The sequence below is a fragment of the Cervus elaphus genome, chromosome 14, assembly GCF_910594005.1.
Source record: "Cervus elaphus chromosome 14, mCerEla1.1, whole genome shotgun sequence".
Taxonomy (NCBI): Eukaryota; Metazoa; Chordata; class Mammalia; order Artiodactyla; family Cervidae; genus Cervus; species Cervus elaphus.
Genome location: NC_057828.1, coordinates 80260776 through 80279010, shown reverse-complemented (window position 1 = coordinate 80279010; position 18235 = coordinate 80260776). Strand labels below are relative to the sequence as shown.

General features: G+C 63.9%; 1 protein-coding gene across 4 annotated transcripts in view; it reads left to right on the top strand.

The window, feature by feature from the left end:
* Positions 1 to 2347: 2347 nt before the first annotated feature.
* The window catches only part of KIF21B (kinesin family member 21B), a 43082-nt gene continuing 27194 nt past the window's right edge, over positions 2348 to 18235 (top strand). For all 4 annotated transcript variants that reach the window (XM_043923379.1, XM_043923378.1, XM_043923377.1 and 1 more), the window contains exons 1-5: positions 2348 to 2735; positions 14807 to 15029; positions 15261 to 15443; positions 17710 to 17859; positions 17945 to 18079. In XM_043923379.1, coding sequence (XP_043779314.1) covers positions 2695 to 2735; positions 14807 to 15029; positions 15261 to 15443; positions 17710 to 17859; positions 17945 to 18079 — 732 coding nt within the window. In that variant the 5' untranslated portion in view covers positions 2348 to 2694. The remainder of the gene's footprint in view (positions 2736 to 14806; positions 15030 to 15260; positions 15444 to 17709; positions 17860 to 17944; positions 18080 to 18235) is intronic.

The window sequence follows — 18235 nt, the reverse complement described above, 5'->3', positions numbered from 1 at the left end:
CTGCGGCTCCCTGGTGGCCCAGGAGGGAGCCACCTTGAGGTCCTGACCTCTAGGAAGCCCTAGCATCAGCCTGGGCGCCTCCTGGCTCCTCCAGGCTCAGTACCGTGTGCCCTGGAGGGATGGGGGAGGGGAAAGCACAGGGCTCTGGCGCCGTTTCCCAGCAGTGAAGCACTGAAGCTATGAGTCAGAAGGTCACCTACTCTCGGAAGTCTGAGGGGACCTCCAGGAGGCAGGAAACCAGAGCCAGCCCCTGGAGAAGCCGACTCTGCTGGTCAGGAGAGCAGCCTCGCAAAATGCAACGTTGCTGTCTGGGGAGCAGAAGTCTAGAGCCCGGCTGCCCAGATCATTTCTCCGGGCATCTGTTTGGAGGTGGCCTGGTGAGTCTGGATGTACTTCACAGTCCTGCATCTGTTGCTTATATGCTGGGTGACACTCAGGACCCCTTTAGCAAAACTGAAACGAATAAAGATCTTCCTAGTGGCTCAGATGGTAAAGAAACTGCCTGCAACGCAAGAGACTCAGGTTTGATTCCTGGGTCAGGAAGATCTCCTGAAGGAAGACATGGCACCCCTCCAGTATTCTTGACTGGGAAATCCCGTGGACAAAGGAGCCTGGCAGGCCACAGTCCCTGTGGTCACAGAGTTGGACATGACTGAGCAACTAACAGTGCTCTGCTACTAAAGCCAGCTCACAGGTGATGAGCGTGACGTGAGGACATGCGTGTAAAGTGCCTTGTTCATGTAGATGGTCCATAAATGCCAGTGTCCTCCCCAGTTCTCATCTTGGTTGGAAGAGCATGTCCAGGGTCTGACTCCTCAGCACTCTGCTGGTCTCCTGCTCCAGGATGGGGGAAACACTGGCCCCAGAGAGCTCTTCCTCTTGGTTCAAATGCTAGTGAGATGTGCTGGGTCCTGCCAAGCCTTCCCCCACCCCTGCTCCTCCTACCCAAGGACACCCGAGGTGGTGCTGCTGTTTTCCATCAGATTGGGGTAGAGGGTGTTGATTTGCCCTTGAAATCTGCCCTTGAAATTATCTTTTGCTTTTTGGTCTGACCAAACCAAACTGGGATGTGGGCTACGGTGGAGCAGTTATTTTGGTTGGGTGGGGGAGGGGAAGGGAGGAGGATGGCACCAAAGATGCGCCCTCCGCCCCTAGCCTGCGCCCTTTTCTAAATCTCTGACGTGGTTTCATCATCTGAGGGTGATGCAAGAGGCTGGGAGTCAGACTCCCCTTCTTCCCCTCCCCCAGCATGCGCCTTCCACATCTGGAGCTGCAGCTGGGTCCTCCTCTTGGGCTTGGTCCAGCAGAGGGAACTGGTTGAAGTGAGGGGAGGGCGGGCAGCTGGTGAGGGGCCCCGTGAATAGCCCCAATGTTGGGAGCTGGCGGGCAGGGAGAAGGGGCTGGTCTCCGAGGCGGGAGAGGGACTGGAAAGGCAAATGTGATTTCTTCTCCACCACCACCCAGTGCTTCAAGGCCTCAGGGCTCCCTTGTCTTTTGTACCCAAATGAAGGCAGCAGCCCTCCCCGCCTCCTCCCCCTCCCACCTCCTCCCATCTCCCCCCAGCCTCTACCCAGGTGCCTGGAGCTCAGGGCTCCCTTTGTTCCCTGTCTCCCTGGGGCAGCTCAGGCCTCCCACGCCGACCCTCTGCCCGCACAGCCGCAATTGGCAGTGTGAGCAGGGATAAGGGGGTGGGGGGGCTGGGGGTGGGAGTCATCTGTAGGTCATAAAGGTCACTGGAGCCCTCGTGGTCTCCAAGAACGGAGGAGCCATCTAGGCTAGGAGCCTGGCCAGGAACCAACCAAAGATGAAATTAAAAACCCTGCAGAGTTGTAGGGACAGGGGATTTTAGTTAGACACTAGCGAGAATCCCCCCTCAGTAAAGGTTGGCAAGTTCACCGGAATAAAAGCAGAAGAGAGGCTTTCCCGGAGCTTTCGGAACACAAACCATCAGGCTCTGTGGGACGCTCTGCAGGGAAGCGCCGGGCCGGGACACCCGGGTGCTTACCCTCGCTTAGCCACTAACTCCTGCGTGACCTTGGTAGTTCCCCTCCCTGCGCCCGGCTTCCGTATTTATGGGCGGGCGGGGGAGGGGGTCACACCGAGGCCGAGGGTCTGCGGTTCTGGGGTCGAGGCACCGGTGTGATCAGCTCTTGGGGCTATGTCCCTCCGAAGACCCCAAGCAACCTCTCCAGGCCCCCAGCGAGCTTGTGGACCCGGATCATCGAGGGGTCTCTTTAAAGGCTTCCGCGGCGCCCCTGCTGCCGGGTCGGGCCTCCGATTGGCGCAACGGCCTCGGGGGCGGAGATCGGGGCGGGGCCTGGGCGTCAGGGGCGGGGCCTCCGCCGGGCCGGCCCCCGCCCCCTTTGTTCGCTCGGCGGCAGGAGGCTCGGCGCGGCCCGAGGTGCGCGCGCGGGAGCCGTGCGGTGGGGAGACCGTCGCTCCCCGGCTGTCCACTGGCCCAGCGTCGCCGCCCGATGGCGCGAGGGGGCGCGCGGGCCCGGCCCCGGGGGCGCTCAGCCGGCCGCGGGTGAGCCCTCCGCGGGCCGCCCGCGAGCATGTCACCTCCAGGAGCCGCAGCCCCCGCCCGCAGCGCCCGCGCCCCCGCCCTCTGCAGCCGCGGCCGCCGCCGTCGCCCCGGGCATCGGCCCCCAGGCCCCCGCCCCTGATCGACGCGGGCCCCGGCACTGCAGCGCCATGGCCGGCCAGGGGGACTGCTGCGTCAAGGTGGCCGTCAGGTAGGACGGGTGGCCGGGGCGCGTGCGCGGAGGGCTCGGCTTTGTCTCGCGTGGGCGCGGGGCGGGGGTTCGGGGGTCCAGGGACCGCCGCTCCACGGCAGTCCGCGCCCGCGGAAGGCCAGCCGGCCGCGCTGGAGGGCGCCGCGCGCTGGCCGGGCCCCCGGGAGAGCGGCGTCCCCGCGGGCGGCAGGAGGGGCTTTGTTTGGGTGGTGATTCCGGGCCCCTCTCGGGAGCCCTTAATGATCAGAAAATCGAATAAACAAGGAAATCCGGTATTTCACACCCAGCCCGGGCCGGGCGGGAGCGTCTGTGTGTTTCCTCTTTGCCCCCCCACGGGCTGCAGTCTCACGCGGGGACACTGGGTGGGGGACATTTCCCCGCATCCACCCAGCCCGCTGATCCTGCGCTCTCCGCACTGCCGGGCATGCAGCACGCCGCCCCGGCCGGCTCCGCAGACAAAGATCGTGGAAGGACGAGTGGAAGGGCTGGGATGGGGCCTTGGCCGGTAGGGAGGCGGAGGCTCTGGAGAGATCCCTGCAGGCCCTGCCGCTAGAGCGGCTGGGCTGGGGACGGAGGAGGGGTGTCAGGGGTTCTCCTCTCAGAGGGCAGGCCGCCGTGACCCTGATGCCCCATCCTCAGGCCCTCAGACAGAATTGAGCAGGGGGGAGGGCCACGTGGACCTGCCTGGGACTTTGAGGGACATCCTGGTGGAAGCGAGGTGGGCAGAAAACAGGGCACGGTGGAGGTGTGTTCTTTGTGTTGGGTGGGGGCGCTCCGCGCCATGTCACCCTCTCTGTTCTCGATTTGGGTTTAGTTCTTTGAGACAGTCCGTTGGTGGGAGAGTGCCAGCCTGAGACCCGTCACCAACACGGGGAGGGTGGAGAGCATCACCCAGCCCTGCGTGATGAGGGTGCGAGCCTGAGTCTGGGTCTAGGGTGGGTCTGAGAAAGGTCTCTGACTTCCCTGGGTTGTAGGTGACCCAGATTCCAGAATTCCAGGGCAGTCACTCCAAGATGACTGTACCCACCCCCCAGCCCCAGCCACCTGGCTATCCCTCTGCAGTGGAGAGGGCCAGGGGACTGCTGATCACAGTCTGGAGTGGAGGGAGGGAGACCAGTGTGCCCTCCCCCTGGACCGCCGGCTGCTCTCGGAGCATCACTGGCACAGACTCGCTGGCCCTGGACAGCCCGAGACAAAGAGGAGCCCCAAAGATGCCTGGTGGGCTGGCAGGGCGGGGCTCTTGGCAGCAGGATCCTATGGGGGGGTGAGGGTGAGGTCCAGGGGTATGGTGGGGGGGGAGTGGCAATGTCAATAAGACAGCTGCAGCGGAGTGGGAGTCTGGGCGCGTCGTGAAAGGAAACTGGACCAGGGCTGGGAAGGAGGCAGCTTTCCTTTGGACTCAATCTCACCCAAAAGAGCCAAACCGAGCCCCTGGCCCCACCTCGTCAGGGCCCCCAGGCTAGACCAGGGGTGCAGAGGTGTGGCCAAGCCCGTGGCCTTGGCACCCGTTTGGCCGGGGAAGACCTGGTGTTCTCTCCCCACCGCTGCCAGTGGCAGGAGCTTCCCGGGACCCTTCCCACCCGGAGCATCTTTCAGCCCATGCTCCCCTCCTGTGACCGGCATCGTCTCTGCCTCCACTGAGACTGCCTGCTGGGGTCTGGGTGTCCCCGCTCCTTGCCTCTGCCACTGGCCTGGAGGGAGGGTGGGGTTGGAACACCTCTAGAGCCAGACCTTCAGGGCCCCCTGGACAGGGAGGGGGCCCCTGGACGGGGAGGAGCCCCCTGGAGGAGGAGGGCCCACCCACTCCTCCTCTCCCACCCCAGCCCCAGCGCACACGCCAGACCTCAGTGGGCAGCTGGCCGCGGAGGGCAGACAATGCCTGGACAGAGCCCAGCTTATAATCAGAGAGCTGAGGACGGGACTGGACTGGGACTGAGGCTGGAGGGGGAGCAGGTGGCACCACTGGGGGGCTGCAGGGAGAGTTCTCCGTTCTTTGGGGTCTCCTTCAACCCCCCAAGCCCACCCTCAGAAATCTCTGGTCCCACTTGATGGACTGGGTGGCAGGCTGGAGCAGTTGTAGACCATTGCTGGGATGAGCCAAGGATCTGGAACTGCCAGGGGCCTAGCCTGGTTGCCCTTTCTTATATCCAACTGTGTCCCCGTGAGAATGACTTATGGCAAGTCCAGGGTCCAACTCTTGAGACAGGGAGGCCAGGAATGGGGCAGACATGGTCTGACATGTGTGCGTGCGCGTGTGTCTGTGTGTGTAAGGGTCCAGGGGCCACTAGATTAGGTAAGAAGTGCCAGGCCTGGGGCTCTTGGCATGGTAATCTCCAGATAAGGATCAAAGCTGGCTTGTCTGCAGAGCTGCAGGGAAGGCCATGGAAGGGTCAGACCACAGGGGGCAGCTTTCAGGACCCGCAGCTGTGGGTGAAGGGAGAAGGTCTAGATGTGAGCAGAACCCCAACCCCTGCCCCCAGCCCTGGGCCACCCTGGGAGCCGGCCCTCTGCCCCTGCACTCTGCCCCGAGACTCCTGGTCCAGCCCTTCCAGCCTGCCCTGTGATCCATTTATCCTTTAATCCCCTTGTCCGATAAGGACTCTCTCAGCTCTGAGGCTGGTTAAGGCCAGTCTCTACCTGGGAGGGGGGTGATGGGGAGCGCAGACCTGCTCCAGGTTGCAGAAATGCAGGCCTAACTAGTGGGGGAGAAGGGGAAGGGGCGGCTATTAAGAAATGCTGGTTGGCAAAGGTGAGATTGGGGGAGGAAGCCGAGTCACGGGGTGCGTTTATTTAAGACCCTTTTAAGCCCCCAGGTCTGAGCCCCCAGCACGAGGGGAGGCCTAACCACCCTCTTCTCCTTGCCTGCTTTCCTTAAGCTTCAGTCCTTGGTCTGCTGGGGCGGGGCCGGGAGCTCCGTGGGTTCCCTGGGCATCCATCCCTAGACACTGCAGGGTCAGACCTGGGCTGGAAAGGGGCTGGGGAGCAGCAGCCAGGCGCCCAGGGACAGTCCGAGGGCAGCCCTGCCCTGTCCTCGGGTCCTCTAGCTGCAGTTACTCCCCTGGCTCCAGGCTCCGCTGAAGTCTTAGTCAGTGTCTGTCTAAAATTTTGAATCAAGAGAAATTGGTGGTTTGGGACAAAGATAAGACAGAAAAAACTTAGTGGGGGTGGGGAGGCGGTGTCTTCAGCATCTCCCCCCCCCCGCCCCCCTCCCCCGACAGAGTCCAAGGCCGGCCAGGACCAACTAGTGCCCGCTTGGTGCCTGCTGTCCGGTTCCCAGACCTGGGAGAGGGCCCAGGCAGGGCCTCCCAGGGGTGGTGGAGACCCGAGAGTCTTGGTGGCAGTCTCGTGCGGCAGAAATAGGGCTTATGTCATCACCAGGAAGTGCAGTGTAGTAACCGCAGGCCCCGGAAGCGTGCCCCCCACCCTCTGCCCTAGCCAGCTCGCCTGATTGGCTGTCAGCTTTTGAAGACCGCGCTGGGGTTGGGGGGGCAGGGGCTGAGGAAGTGACAGAAGTGACATGTGCCTGGCACCCTCCTTCCTTCAGCTCCGGGGACAGAGGGCCGGGCTGGGGCCCTGCTTCTGTTTCTCCTTCTGGGCCTCAGTTTTCCCTCCCTGTACAATGGGACCAGCGGTCTGTTCTGGCGTGTCCTTTTGTGAGGAGCAGTGGTCTGGGTGCAGCGGAAGGTGGACAGTCCTTAAAGGCTGACTCTGGAGGAGCTGAGCGTGAAGAAAATGTGAACACAAATAAGCACTTGCTGAATGCGTACCTAGGAGGTATCTCGCTGGGTTAAGCCTCAGTGACTGTTAGGTAAAAACAATTCACCTGGAGCCCTGGGACTGGTGGCCGATGGACTGCAGGCAGCAGGCGGCGATGGAAGCACTGGGCTGGGGGGCCTGGGCGCGGTCACTTCCTGCGCACTCACTGGGCGCCAGGCATCACAGCTTCTTGTCCCACACAGGCCCTCGGGAGCCAGGTGCCACCCCACCGTGGAGACGGGCTCAGGCTCACCGCGGTGAACAAAGGCCTCTGACCGCGCGCCCAGGGCAGCCTCGCTCCCGAGGCCCTGCTCCACGCAGCCTGCTCGGGCCGCTAAGTGCCTCCGTTTGCTCTGATGCTGCGGGCAGTCACAGCTGTGACTGTGATCGTGGGAGGGCATGCGGGGAGGTGCTCAGGGCTGGGCACAAGCCGCCTGTCTCCACGTGCTCCTGGATGTGGGGCTCCCTCCCCGCCCCCACTGGTGGGAGCCGCCCTCCTGCCTTTCCTGAGCTCCACGCAGCCGCCCCTGGAGCCTGCTTTCCTGCCTGCAGGGCAGCTCCCCGGCAGCCACATCCCCGCCCGCCTCCTCGCGGGCCCCCTCCACCTTGGGCTCCTCGCTTGCTTGTTTCACCCCCTAGACAAGCAGCCCCCAGGAGCAATGGGGGCCCTGAGAGGCTGTGGGCTGGGGAGGGGAGGCGGCCTCCCTGCTGGAGCGGGGACCACGCTGGGTTGGCGGCCTGTGCCCGGGGGCTTCTCCTCTGTCTGAGGGGTGGGCGGTGGAGCTTGGACGGGTTTGTGGGGCCCGCGGCAGGTGTCCTGTCCCCAGCAGCACCGCTGCCCCACCCTCGCTGCTCTGGGTGTGGAAGGGATGCAGGGCTGTGGTTCACCATTGCCGGACCCCCAGACGCCCGAGCCCCTGTCCCTCCGCCATGGGGGGTGGAAGCCCACTGTTACTGGGGTCGAGCCAGGCAGGGCCCCTGGGGTCCGGGGTCGGGGGCTGGTGGGAGCGCAGGCCTCCGCCTGTTGCTGTGCATTCCCCAGCAGGCGAGCGTCCCCAGGGCCCAGTCCCCGCCAAGCGGCCCCCCAGACCCGGATGCCAGCACAGCTCGGGGCTCCGTAGCGTCTCCCGGGAGGTCATGGGAAACCCCTGCCAGATGCCCCGGGACGGGGTGGGGGTGGGGCAGGCCAGCCGGCAGGGCTGGGGCGCAGCTGCGCGGGCTTCCCTGGGCTGGGGACGCCCCCTCCCAGGCCCCACAGCTGGGCCTGCAGGGTGGACCGCAGAGGGGGGAGCGGGCAGCTCAGGACAGGGGTTGGCCCCCCCCCCCGCTCCTCGCACCCGTGTTCCAGCTTCTCCCCGCCCGCCTCCTCCCCCAGGCAGGCCTCCTTCAGCCTTTCTGGGGGAGCGGGCCCAGCTGAGACCCTGAGGCCTTGGGGTTGTGCATTAGATGCCTCACGCCCTCCCCCACTGGACGGCCTGCCTGGGAATTCCGCAGAAGTCAGTGGCCAGGACCCGGGGATGAGCTGAGAGAGCGAGAGGTGAAGGACATCCCCAGGAGCTACTGCGTCAGAGTCCTGAACCCCAGGCTTCCTGTGGGTCCCCTTGAGTGTCTGCGGCCCTCCCTGGGCCCCGAGAATGTGTGCAGGGGCAGAAATCAGGCAGAGGGGGCTGTGGACCCCTTTCCCCAGGCCTGGCTTCGTAAACCCATGTCCTTTGACCCCGCCGTACAAAGCCTGCTTGTTTGGGGGTGCAGGCCAGTGTTTTCCCTGAGGCAGCCTCAGGAGGACTGGGCTGGGGGAGGGCCTGGGAAGTCACAGGGCTCCCCACGCCACAGCTCTGCAGCTGAGAGGGGCAGCACCCCACACCGGACCTGCCACCCTGCTTCAGGGCGGACTGCCCCTCGCATCCCCCTGCAGGACACGCTAAGTCAGCTGAAGCCCCAGGGTGTCTGGGAGCCAGACTCCCCTGAGACAGCAGGGATGTCAATTCCAGCCGACTTCCTGGAGCTGGCAGGCTGCCCGGGAGAGGGTGGGGGAGGAGGAGAGGATGCCCGCGAACGAACGTGGGTGCAGACCTCCTCCCTCTGCCTCGGAGGCGGGCACCATGCTCTTGCGAGGAAGCAGCCTCCTGGGTCCCTGGCCCCCACTTCCCCTGCCCCAGCCTCGGCTATCTTCACTGTGAATGTGAAAATGCTCCCCTAGCAGACGGCTCTGGCCCTCTGGCAGCTGTCGGCAGGATCATCTTTCCCCGGCCCACCTCTCTCTGGGCTGGGGCTGCTTAGAGGATGCGGCAGGCCAGGCCACAGCCAGGCTGGGTTTGGATTTCAGCTCCAGCATTAGGAGAGTGTGACTTCAGGCTTGTTCAGATTCTCCCTTATGAGCCTCAGGAAGGAGGCAGTCCTTACACACGACGTGTGTTCCTGCATGTAAAGGAGCTCCATGCATCGGCTCTCAAAAGATACTGGGTCCGGTCCTGACAGGCGGCTCAGGCGGCGTCAGTGACCATGACTCCAGGGGAGGAGGACTGCAGACCCCCGTTCCCTTCCGAGGGCTCTGCAGCCTCTGCAGGCAGGAGGCTCTCGCTGCTAGCCAGTCTGAATCCCTCGCGCTGTGGCTCAGTTCCCCTGTGGTCCAGCTCCTTCAGTGATGGGGCCAAGCTGGCCCCTGGCTGGTCAGGGCACGGCTGAGTGCCTCGCTGTGCCAGGGAGACAGGGGGTCCTGCAGCTCCTCTGTGTCCCCCACCACAGACACACACGCCTCCACATCGGAGGTCGCGAGAGCCCAGCGCCAGACAGAGCCAGGTGTGGTGTGAGGAGCGGGTCACGGGATCTGGGCAGCCCTCCCCGGGATGGGGTGCTGGGCGTTCTCACTTCTCCAGGCACCCCTGGGCTGTCCCAGTCCCCCGGGCTCCTATTCAGGGTTCCAGAAAGACGTTCGGGTGTCCGGGAGGGGCTTACACCCCTGGGCTATTTCTGAAGGGACTGGTTACAAGGTGGTCTTGGGGGGCTGCGGTTCTTCTCAAAGCCCTGGACGTGGGGCCTGCAGGGTGTCTTGCAGCCTGGAAGACCCCGGAGTGACATGACTCACCTGCCGGCTGGCTCTCCCGGGTCCTCCTCCCGCTCTGACCCTTCAGTCCCGTGGCCAGGAAAGATGGGCGTCCTAGAAGACCTAGTCACTGATTAGCTCTGTGACCTGGAGCTGAGTTTATTTCTCTCTGAGCCTTCATCTGTAAATTGTGGGGGAACCTCCACCTTAGAATGTGTGCAAAGTGTGGTAAGAATCTCCCCCTTAGAACACGTGGAAAGTGTGGTAGGAGTCCCACTGAGAGTGTGTGAAAAGTGTGGCAGGAATCCACCTTAGAATGTGTGCAAAGTGTGGTAGGAACCACCCCTTAGAATGTGTGCAAAACGTGGTAGGTGCCCCCCTGAGAATGTGTGCAAAATGTGGTGGGAATCCCTTGCTTAGAATGTGTGCAAAGTGTGGTAGGAATGCCCTTAGAACGTGTGCAGAGTGTGGTAGGTACAATGACCAGTGACCAGCAGAGGCATGTTGCTCCTTAAGTGCAGGGTTATTTACTCCTGAGGAATTGAGTCTATAGGGTTCCAGGTACCAGCAAAAAGGGATGTCAGGAATCACAGACCACGCCCCACAAATGTAAGAATTTTCTGGGATTTTGGAGCAGTTCTTAGTTATTTTAATATCACAGCCTGAGCCTGGCATGGGGTCGCAAGAGGGGGACACGACCTAGCAACTAAACCACGACCTCTTGGAGAAAAGAAAGACTTCTTCAAGTGGAAAGAACCTGGGGGCCACACCCCCGGGAGCCTGGGATAAAAATGCGGGGGCGGTCGGTTAGGGACCGACGGAGGGGCTGGAGCCGGCTCGCCGGGAGGGTTGGGGTTCACCTGGGGCGGAGCCACACCCACGCGCCCTGCCCCAGCGCCCTGCGGGGTGGTTGGCGGCTTTGTGCGGCCTCACCGAGGCCGGTCGGGAGCGGGCCGTCGCTGGCCAGGCTTTGGGGGAGGTCCCTCCCGCCTTGGCAGTCAGCATCCCCGGGTCTGCCTCTTCGCTGGCTCCGCCGTCCTCTGCTTCCGCCCTGTCCTGGCTCCCGAAGAGGCGGGGAAGTGCTGAGCTCAGCGCTTCCTGCAGCCCCGGGCGCGGGCTCGCCGCCTTTGTGCCCCGCCTGGGGGAACACGAGCCGGTGTAGGGTGCGGCCGGGCGCCCGCAGCCCTCCGCCCCGAGTATACAGACGGCTGTTAGAATCCCCAGCCCCGGGGACCCCCGGCGCCGCTAGGCAGTGCGCGGAGGCAGCCGCGCGGGTCCCGGGCTGGACCCCTCTGCTGGAGAGTCCGGGCCTTTTCTGAGCCCCTCCCGGCCCTCTGCGGGTTGCCAAGTGGCAGATAGACCGGGCTATGTTCTGGGAGGTTCCAGGCCTTTCTCAGTGGCGCCCTGCGCCGCCCTTCCCATGCAGGGCCAGGAGAAAGGATGGAGGGGTTGGGGGAGGGCCCAGGGGAGGCTTCCGGGACTGGGGGTGTCCTCTGCTCAGAAATGACCCCCGCCGTTTGGGTTTGACGAAAACAGGCAGCACAGTTTGCCAGTTTGTTTTCCAAATAGTGCAGTAAATCATAATTTATCTTGATCACTGAGTTTTTTCATTCCCCCTTAAATTTTGCATCTGAGGCGCGAACACCTCACTCGCCTCACCCTTGCTCCTGATTGGGCCCACAGCGCCCTGCACCCCTGGTTCCCTTGGAAGACCCTGGAGCCTGGTTCCCACCCCTGCCCACCCTCCTGCGTCCTGAGGGAGGAACGGCGCTGGCAGGGGTGCCATCCTGCTGCCCTGTGTAGCTGGAAGCTGTCTCCTTCCCTCATCTGGGGCTCCAGGGCCACTGCAGAAGTGACCTCGCCCTGGGCGGGGCCAGGCTGGTCAGGAGCTGCCGCAGGCGAGGGCTGCAAAGTTCCTAGAAAGCTGAAGCTGGGAAGAGAGGGCCGGGTGATGCAGGGAAGCAGGGCTGGCCGACTCGCTGGGTGGGGCAGGCACTTGCCAAGGGCCCGTCTTTATCTCCTGGACACAGCCTGGGTTCAGACTCTCCACCGGGCGGGGTGTGGGAGGAAGGAGCCCCAAGGTGACTGCGTCCGCTGGACTGGGGGCCCCCAAAAGCCCAGCACTCAGGTCCAGCCTGCCGGACCTGTGTCGGCTGTGGCAGGCCACCCCCCCGCCCAGCTGCCCCCTGCTCCCTCGGTGGTGATGGGCAGGGAGCTTATACGTCCGTCTAGGTGCTGAGTGTCCCAGCTGGAGAAGTGGAGAAGCCTCAGGCTTCGGACTCTCGGCTTGCCTGTACTGACTGGGACTCAGCAGCTTCACGCCTTAGCTTCCCTCTCTGGACAGTGGGTTGAAGTCGCCAGCGCATCACCTCCCTTAAGTGAGATGGTCTGAGGCAGGTGCCCCGCCCAGCACCGGCGCATGAAAGCATGCATGCTTCGTCCCACGAAGCTGCCACGTCCAGTTACTTGTTCACGGCTCGTTCCTAGGATGAACACTCCCCCATGCCCCGTCCGGGTCGGTGGCCTTGGGAATTAGTGACTCATCCTGGGCCCGTGTCCCCTGGCTCCCAGCTGGTACCCCATTCTCTGGATGGGAGCACTCACCCATCCGCACCTGCCAAGGACATTGGTGCCTAGAATGGGCCAGCGTGGGGCTGGCTGGCTCTCTGACCCCAGAGGACCCCACACCAAAATGTGCTGGACCAGGGAAGGTCCCAGGGTGAGTGCCTGCTGACCTTGCAATGCCTGGACCCTCACACCCTGGAGCCCTCGCCTCTACACCCTGACCCCTGATGTCCTTCCAGCCACCCTCTTGGGCTGGGGGCCTGGTGGGCAGAGCAGAAGCTGGCCTCTTGTTGATGGGCTCCGCTGGGCAGGGCAACGGCTCCCCCTCCGCGGCTCCTCCTGTCTCCGGGGACCCTGATTCGATTTCCTCCAATCACCAACATTGCCATCTGCCTGTGGTAATTAAATGGTATTTGAACCGGATCCAGAAATCCCATTGCAAGCAGCCCATGTGGCAGGGAGCTGGCGCTGGCCAACGAAACTGCAGGGGCCTCAGAGGTGGCCGGGTCCCCCTGGGAGCCCCGGACACCCTGGGCCCCCAGGCCTGAGCTCCCAGTGCCCTCTGAGCTAGCTGTCTGCTCTCCCCTGGGCACACTGGGCCCTGCCCCTCAGCTGCACAAAACACAGGAACGGGGGTGGGGGGGTGGAGCCCGCCCTGCCCAGGCTTGGACCCCGCCGCCCCTGGTGCCCTTCCTGCCCACCCTCGGACCCCACCACCCCTGGCCGGCACCGTCTGTTTCCTTGTCCGCCACGGGGACCGAAGTGTCCCGCTCGGGCGTGGTTGTGTCAGCCACGGCCACCAGCGGTCCAGGTGGGAGTGCCACGGCCCGGGCGTCTTACTGGCGGGTCCAGTGTCTGGTCTGTAGGTCCAGAAAGGGTGGGTGGGGTTCCCAGCGCCCCTCCCAGCCAGAAGTTGGCCTGGGGAGACGGGAGCTGAGGTCTCACTTCACCCTGGCCCGCAGCGGCTGGATGGAGCAGGGAGCGGGGTGGTCATCTCTATGGGTGTCCGGCCCCTGCAGCCTCGGTGGTGTGAGGACCAGTCCTGGAGAAAGCCCAGGTCACCACCCCGCCCCCATCCTCTCATCCCCCCTCACAGCCGAACGCAGGCCGCATGCCCTGGGGCTTCTCACCGGGCCCTGAGGGGGCTCGGGGCTGGGCAGCCTGAGGCGGAGACAGGATGGCCCTTGGGGGCCAGCTCTGCAGGGAGGCGCCCCGGGCTGGCCCTCACACGCTTTCTTCTCTCCGTAAATGTTGGCTTAGGCGGGGGGTGCTGACAAGTAGCTCATTGTGAGAGTCTGGCTGAGGGGCTGGCTGTGTGAGCCCACGAGCACCCCCCGCCCGGAGATTCAGGCATCAGGAGGTGCTCTCTGCCAATCCACGCACATGCTCACTGACTCTCTCTCGGTTGCCATGGGGACCTCCTCCAGCAGCGGCTGCTTGCAAGAGGGGCAGGGGCAGGGGCTGGTGACGGCCCTGCCCACTGTCCACGCTGCGCCCCACTTCGCCCTGGGGCCCCTTCTCTTCCTCTGTGCCGGGGAGCCCCCAGGGCCTGGGATGGAGGCCCCTCCTGTGGCGGACGCCCCTGCTGGGGGTCCCTGCCCTTCTCTGACTTTCGCCTCCACCCGCCCTGCAGGGTCCTGCCTGGTCCGGCCCTCTTGGCTCCAAGAAAGGAACCAGAGCTTGTGCCTGAGACTGACCCCCTGGCATCAGGGGCAGGCCTTCTGGAGCTGGGGGTACCCCCTGCAGCCCCCGCAGAGCTGGGCAGAGGCACTGGTCTCCTCCGGAACGCAGCCGCTGCCGCCCCCTACTCCCCCCCCCCCCCCCCCCCCCCCCCGCCGCCGACCCCAGGGAGCAGCCAGGCCTGGCCCTTCCTTCCCTCGCTGTCATTGGACTTTGCCTCCAGGAGGGGCCAGCTGTCTTCACCCCACCCCCGTCTCTACGGACCCGGACTCTGGGACTCCTTGACCAGTCAGGAGCGAGTGTTTTGATGTCAGTCAGACCTGTCATGTTCTGTTCTTGCTCAATCTTGGGAAAGTCAAACTCTCCCAGCCTCTGTTTTCTCAGTAAAAAGCCAGCAAATAATACATACCTCACAGGTTTATGGTGAAGAATACGTGAATTCGTGTTAGGTAAAATACCTTTAACGTAGATTCAATACCCAGGGTGCTTATGAAACGTTAGCAGCTGCTGGACTTCCTTGATGGTCCAGTGTTAGGACTCCACCTGCCACTGCGGGGACATGTTTCGATCCCTGCTCCGGCGAGATTCCACATGCCATGGGGCAGCTGAGCCCGTGCGTCACAGCTATGGCGCCCTCGGGCCCCAACCTCTGAGCCCATGGGCTGCAATCCTGAAGCCCCACGCCTAGAGCCCATGCTCCGCCACAAGAGAAGCCCCTGCAGCGAGAAGCCTGCGCTCCGCATCTAGGAAAAGCCCATGTGCAGCCACGAAGACCCAGCGCAGCCAGAATGCATGCTTACATAAATAAGAGCGCCAGCAGCTGCCGCTGTGGGCGGCGTGGACACTGTCATCACTTATCGCCAGGGAGGCCCCACACGGCCGCCCCCGTGCTGTGCTTCCTTCCCTCTCCCCCTCCTGGGAGAGGAGGGGCCTGGGGGCAGACGCTGGCCAGCCGGCCGGGCAGCAGGGTGGCTGCATTCCCACCCCCCAGCCCGTCTGACCCAGGACTCCCTCCCGCCCCGGGCAGGATCCGGCCCCAGCTGTCGAAAGAGAAGATTGAGGGCTGTCACATCTGCACGTCGGTCACCCCCGGGGAGCCGCAGGTCCTCCTGGGGAAGGACAAGGCCTTCACCTATGACTTTGTCTTCGACTTGGACACCTGGCAGGAGAAGATCTACTCCACCTGCGTCAGCAAGCTCGTGGAGGGCTGCTTCGAGGGCTACAACGCCACCGTGCTGGCCTATGGGCAGGTGAGCGCCTTCTCCGCCTGCGGTCCCTCTGGCCCCGCCCAGTCTGAGGGCGGAGAGCCGCCCGTGGGGCAGCTGGGACGCAGCCGGGGTCTCGTCCGTGGTCCAGGGGGTACTGGGGCGCTGCTGGCTGAGACTTGGGATCGGGCGGAGAGGACAGGCCGGGAGGGTCCTGGGCTCGCCGCCCCGCCTCCCAGAGTGCTGGGTAACGCCCTCCTAACTTTGCCGACACAGACGGGGGCCGGGAAGACGTACACGATGGGCACCGGCTTCGACGTGGCCACGGCGGAGGAGGAGCAGGGCATCATCCCGCGGGCCATCGCGCACCTCTTCGGGGGCATTGCGGAGCGCAAGCGGCGGGCTCAGGAGCAGGGCGTGGCCGGGCCCGAGTTCAAAGTCAGCGCCCAGTTCCTGGAGGTCCGTGGCCTTGCGGATAGGCGGGGGTAGGGTGGGGGGGGGGGGCGGCAGAAGGCGCCGCGGAGGCATCGCAGGTATGAGGTCCCCGCTGCGGAGGAGGGCCCCTTGCTCTGCGGCGCTGGAGGCCCACCCGCGGGACCCTGAAGGGGCTCCCTGCCCCCGACGGAGCTCGAGTCAGGGAGAACCTGTGGGCTCCCTGCAAACACGGACGGATCACAGCCCTGCCGCCTGGTGGGAGCGGTGGCGCCCTATCCCGGGGGCCCTAGGTTGGCGAGGACGCGCTGGCCTGGCTCACAGTGAGGACTCTGGCTGTCATCCCTTCTGGCCTCCGCTGGGCCCTGCCTTCCCTTTCTGGCTGAGGTCCTTCCTGACCCTCCCAGTCTTCTCTGACCCCAGGGCAGCAGGGTTCTCCGGAGGGGGCCTTTCTGGCCTCTGGCCCCGCCTCTCTCTGGGAGGAGCTCATGGTGCTGAGCCCCGGGGAGGCAGCTGAGGGCTCTGGGTCTGAGGAGGGGACCCCTGGCCTGCCCAGAGGCCTCTCAGAAGCGGCCCCAGGAGGGCCGTGGGCTCAGCACCTCTCACGAGGCCAGGCGTGGCGAGCCTCCTGCTCCCAGCCTCCTGGCGCGGGCAGCGTCAGTCCCAGGGACCCCGGCCCCGTGGCGATGGCTGGGTGTGGGGTCACCCTGGGCTCTGACCGTGTCCAGGGTGTCCTCGGAGGGAAGGATGTGGCCCCAGCCTTCTCCAGGTCTCCCTGTCCACCTCTGCCTCCCCAGCACTGCACCCTTCTGGGCACATGTGCACTGCTGTCCCCTTGGGGGGCCTGTGCTTTAGGCTTGGGTGTTGCTCTTTCTCCTTCTGGACTTTTGCTTTTAATAGAGTCTGCCTGTGTGTGTGTGTGTGTGTGTGTGTGTGTCTGTACACGTGTGTAGGTATGTGTGTGTGCATGTATATGTCTGTGTATGTATTTATATATGTGCGTGTAGGCATGTGTATGTGTGTGTCTGTATACATATGTGTGTGTGTGTATGTTTGTGTGTACATGTGTAGGTATGTATGTACATGTATATTTCTGTATGTATGGGCTTCCCAGGTGGCTCAGTGGTAAAGAATTTGCCTGCAATGCAGGAGGCACAGGAGACCCGGGTTTGATCCCTGGGTCAAGAAGATCCCTCGGAGGAGGAAATGGCAACCCACTCCAGTATGCTTGCCTGGAGAATCCCATGGACAGAAGAGCCTGGCGGGCCATGGTCCATGGGGCTGCAGAGCCGTGCACAGCTGAGCGACTGATCACACACACTGTATATGTCTCTGTGTGTGTGTATACGTGTATGTCTGTGTATATCTGTGTGTTTGTGTATATGCATATGTGTATGTTTGTGTGTATGTGTGTCCCACACTGTGTATTTCTATAAACTTCTCTTGGTTTTTTCCTTTCTCCATCCTTTTGGCATAGAGAGCCCCAAAGAGCAGTTAAGCACCTAGAAAGCCCACGCCCAAGGGTGACCCACAGGGATTAAATGTTGCTGTGCATCTGTCCTGACAGACACAGACACCAAGGCCCCACATCTGCACCAGGGCCTTCCGTTTCCTCTTCCCCTTCCTGTGGGGTATTTCTGTCCCTTGAAGGCCATCAAAGCCTCGGATGTCCGCGGGCTGGGACCTGCCCCCGCCCTACACAGGCCACTGTTGGCCGCTGACCACTTGCTAGTCCCTTCTGCTCCCCGCCCCAGCTCCCTGCCTGGTGACAATTCCAGCAGGTGAAACTTGCTCGGCCAGCTGTTCCAAGCACAGGCGTCTCCAAAGCTGAGACCATCTGAAAAGGGGGGACACTCCTGGCCAGGCCGCCTCCCAGAGTGGTGTCCCCAGGCTCACCGGGAGCCAGGTCACAGGCGGCTCTCCATCCCTCACCCCCCCCAGCTCAGCTCAGCTCTCCATGAGCCCCACCTCCCCGCTTGGAACCCGTCCCTGGCCCCTCTCCCCCATCACATCACATCCTCTGTCTGCGGGAGGACTCAGTCCTCTTGTTCCCACCAGGTCCTCAGCCCCCGGGGCGGGGCACTCATTGCTGCCTCCGTGGGCTCTGCCCAGGATCCAGCTGCTGTGCAGGGGAAAGAGCCCAGAACTGAAGCCCCAGGAGAACCGCGGTGGCTGGGGAGCCTCCCAGGGCCAGTCTCCACGCTTGCAGAGCAGAGCTGGCGTGTGGCTGGAGAGAGCCCCAGGGGCCCCGGCCATGCCCGCGTACACCCAGCCCCATCTCCTGCCCGCACAGCTCTACAACGAGGAGATCCTCGACCTCTTCGATAGCGCCCGTGACCCCGACGCCCGCCACCGCAAGTCCAACATCAAGATCCACGAGGACGCCAGCGGCAGCATCTACACCACAGGCGTCACCTCGCGCCTCATCAGCTCACAGGAGGAGGTGAGCGACTGCGGAGCCGCGGGGGGTGGGTGGGGGGTGGCCCCGGGCCGCACGGCTGCAGGCCCTGATGTCCGCCCCTCCGCAGCTGATCCAGTGCCTGAAGCAGGGCGCCCTGTCCCGCACCACGGCCAGCACCCAGATGAACGTGCAGAGCTCCCGCTCCCACGCCATCTTCACCATCCACCTGTGTCAGACGCGCCTGTGTGCCCGGCCGGACCTGGTGAGGAGCCCGAGTCAGACACCCGCGGGCAGGAGCCCGGGCTCTGGGCCAGCACACCCGGACTCGGGCTCACCCTGCCGCTTGAGGACTCGCCTTCCTCTCGGTGGGGGAGAAGCAGGCAGTGCACGTGGTCTGATGCTCTGTGTGCGGCCTTCC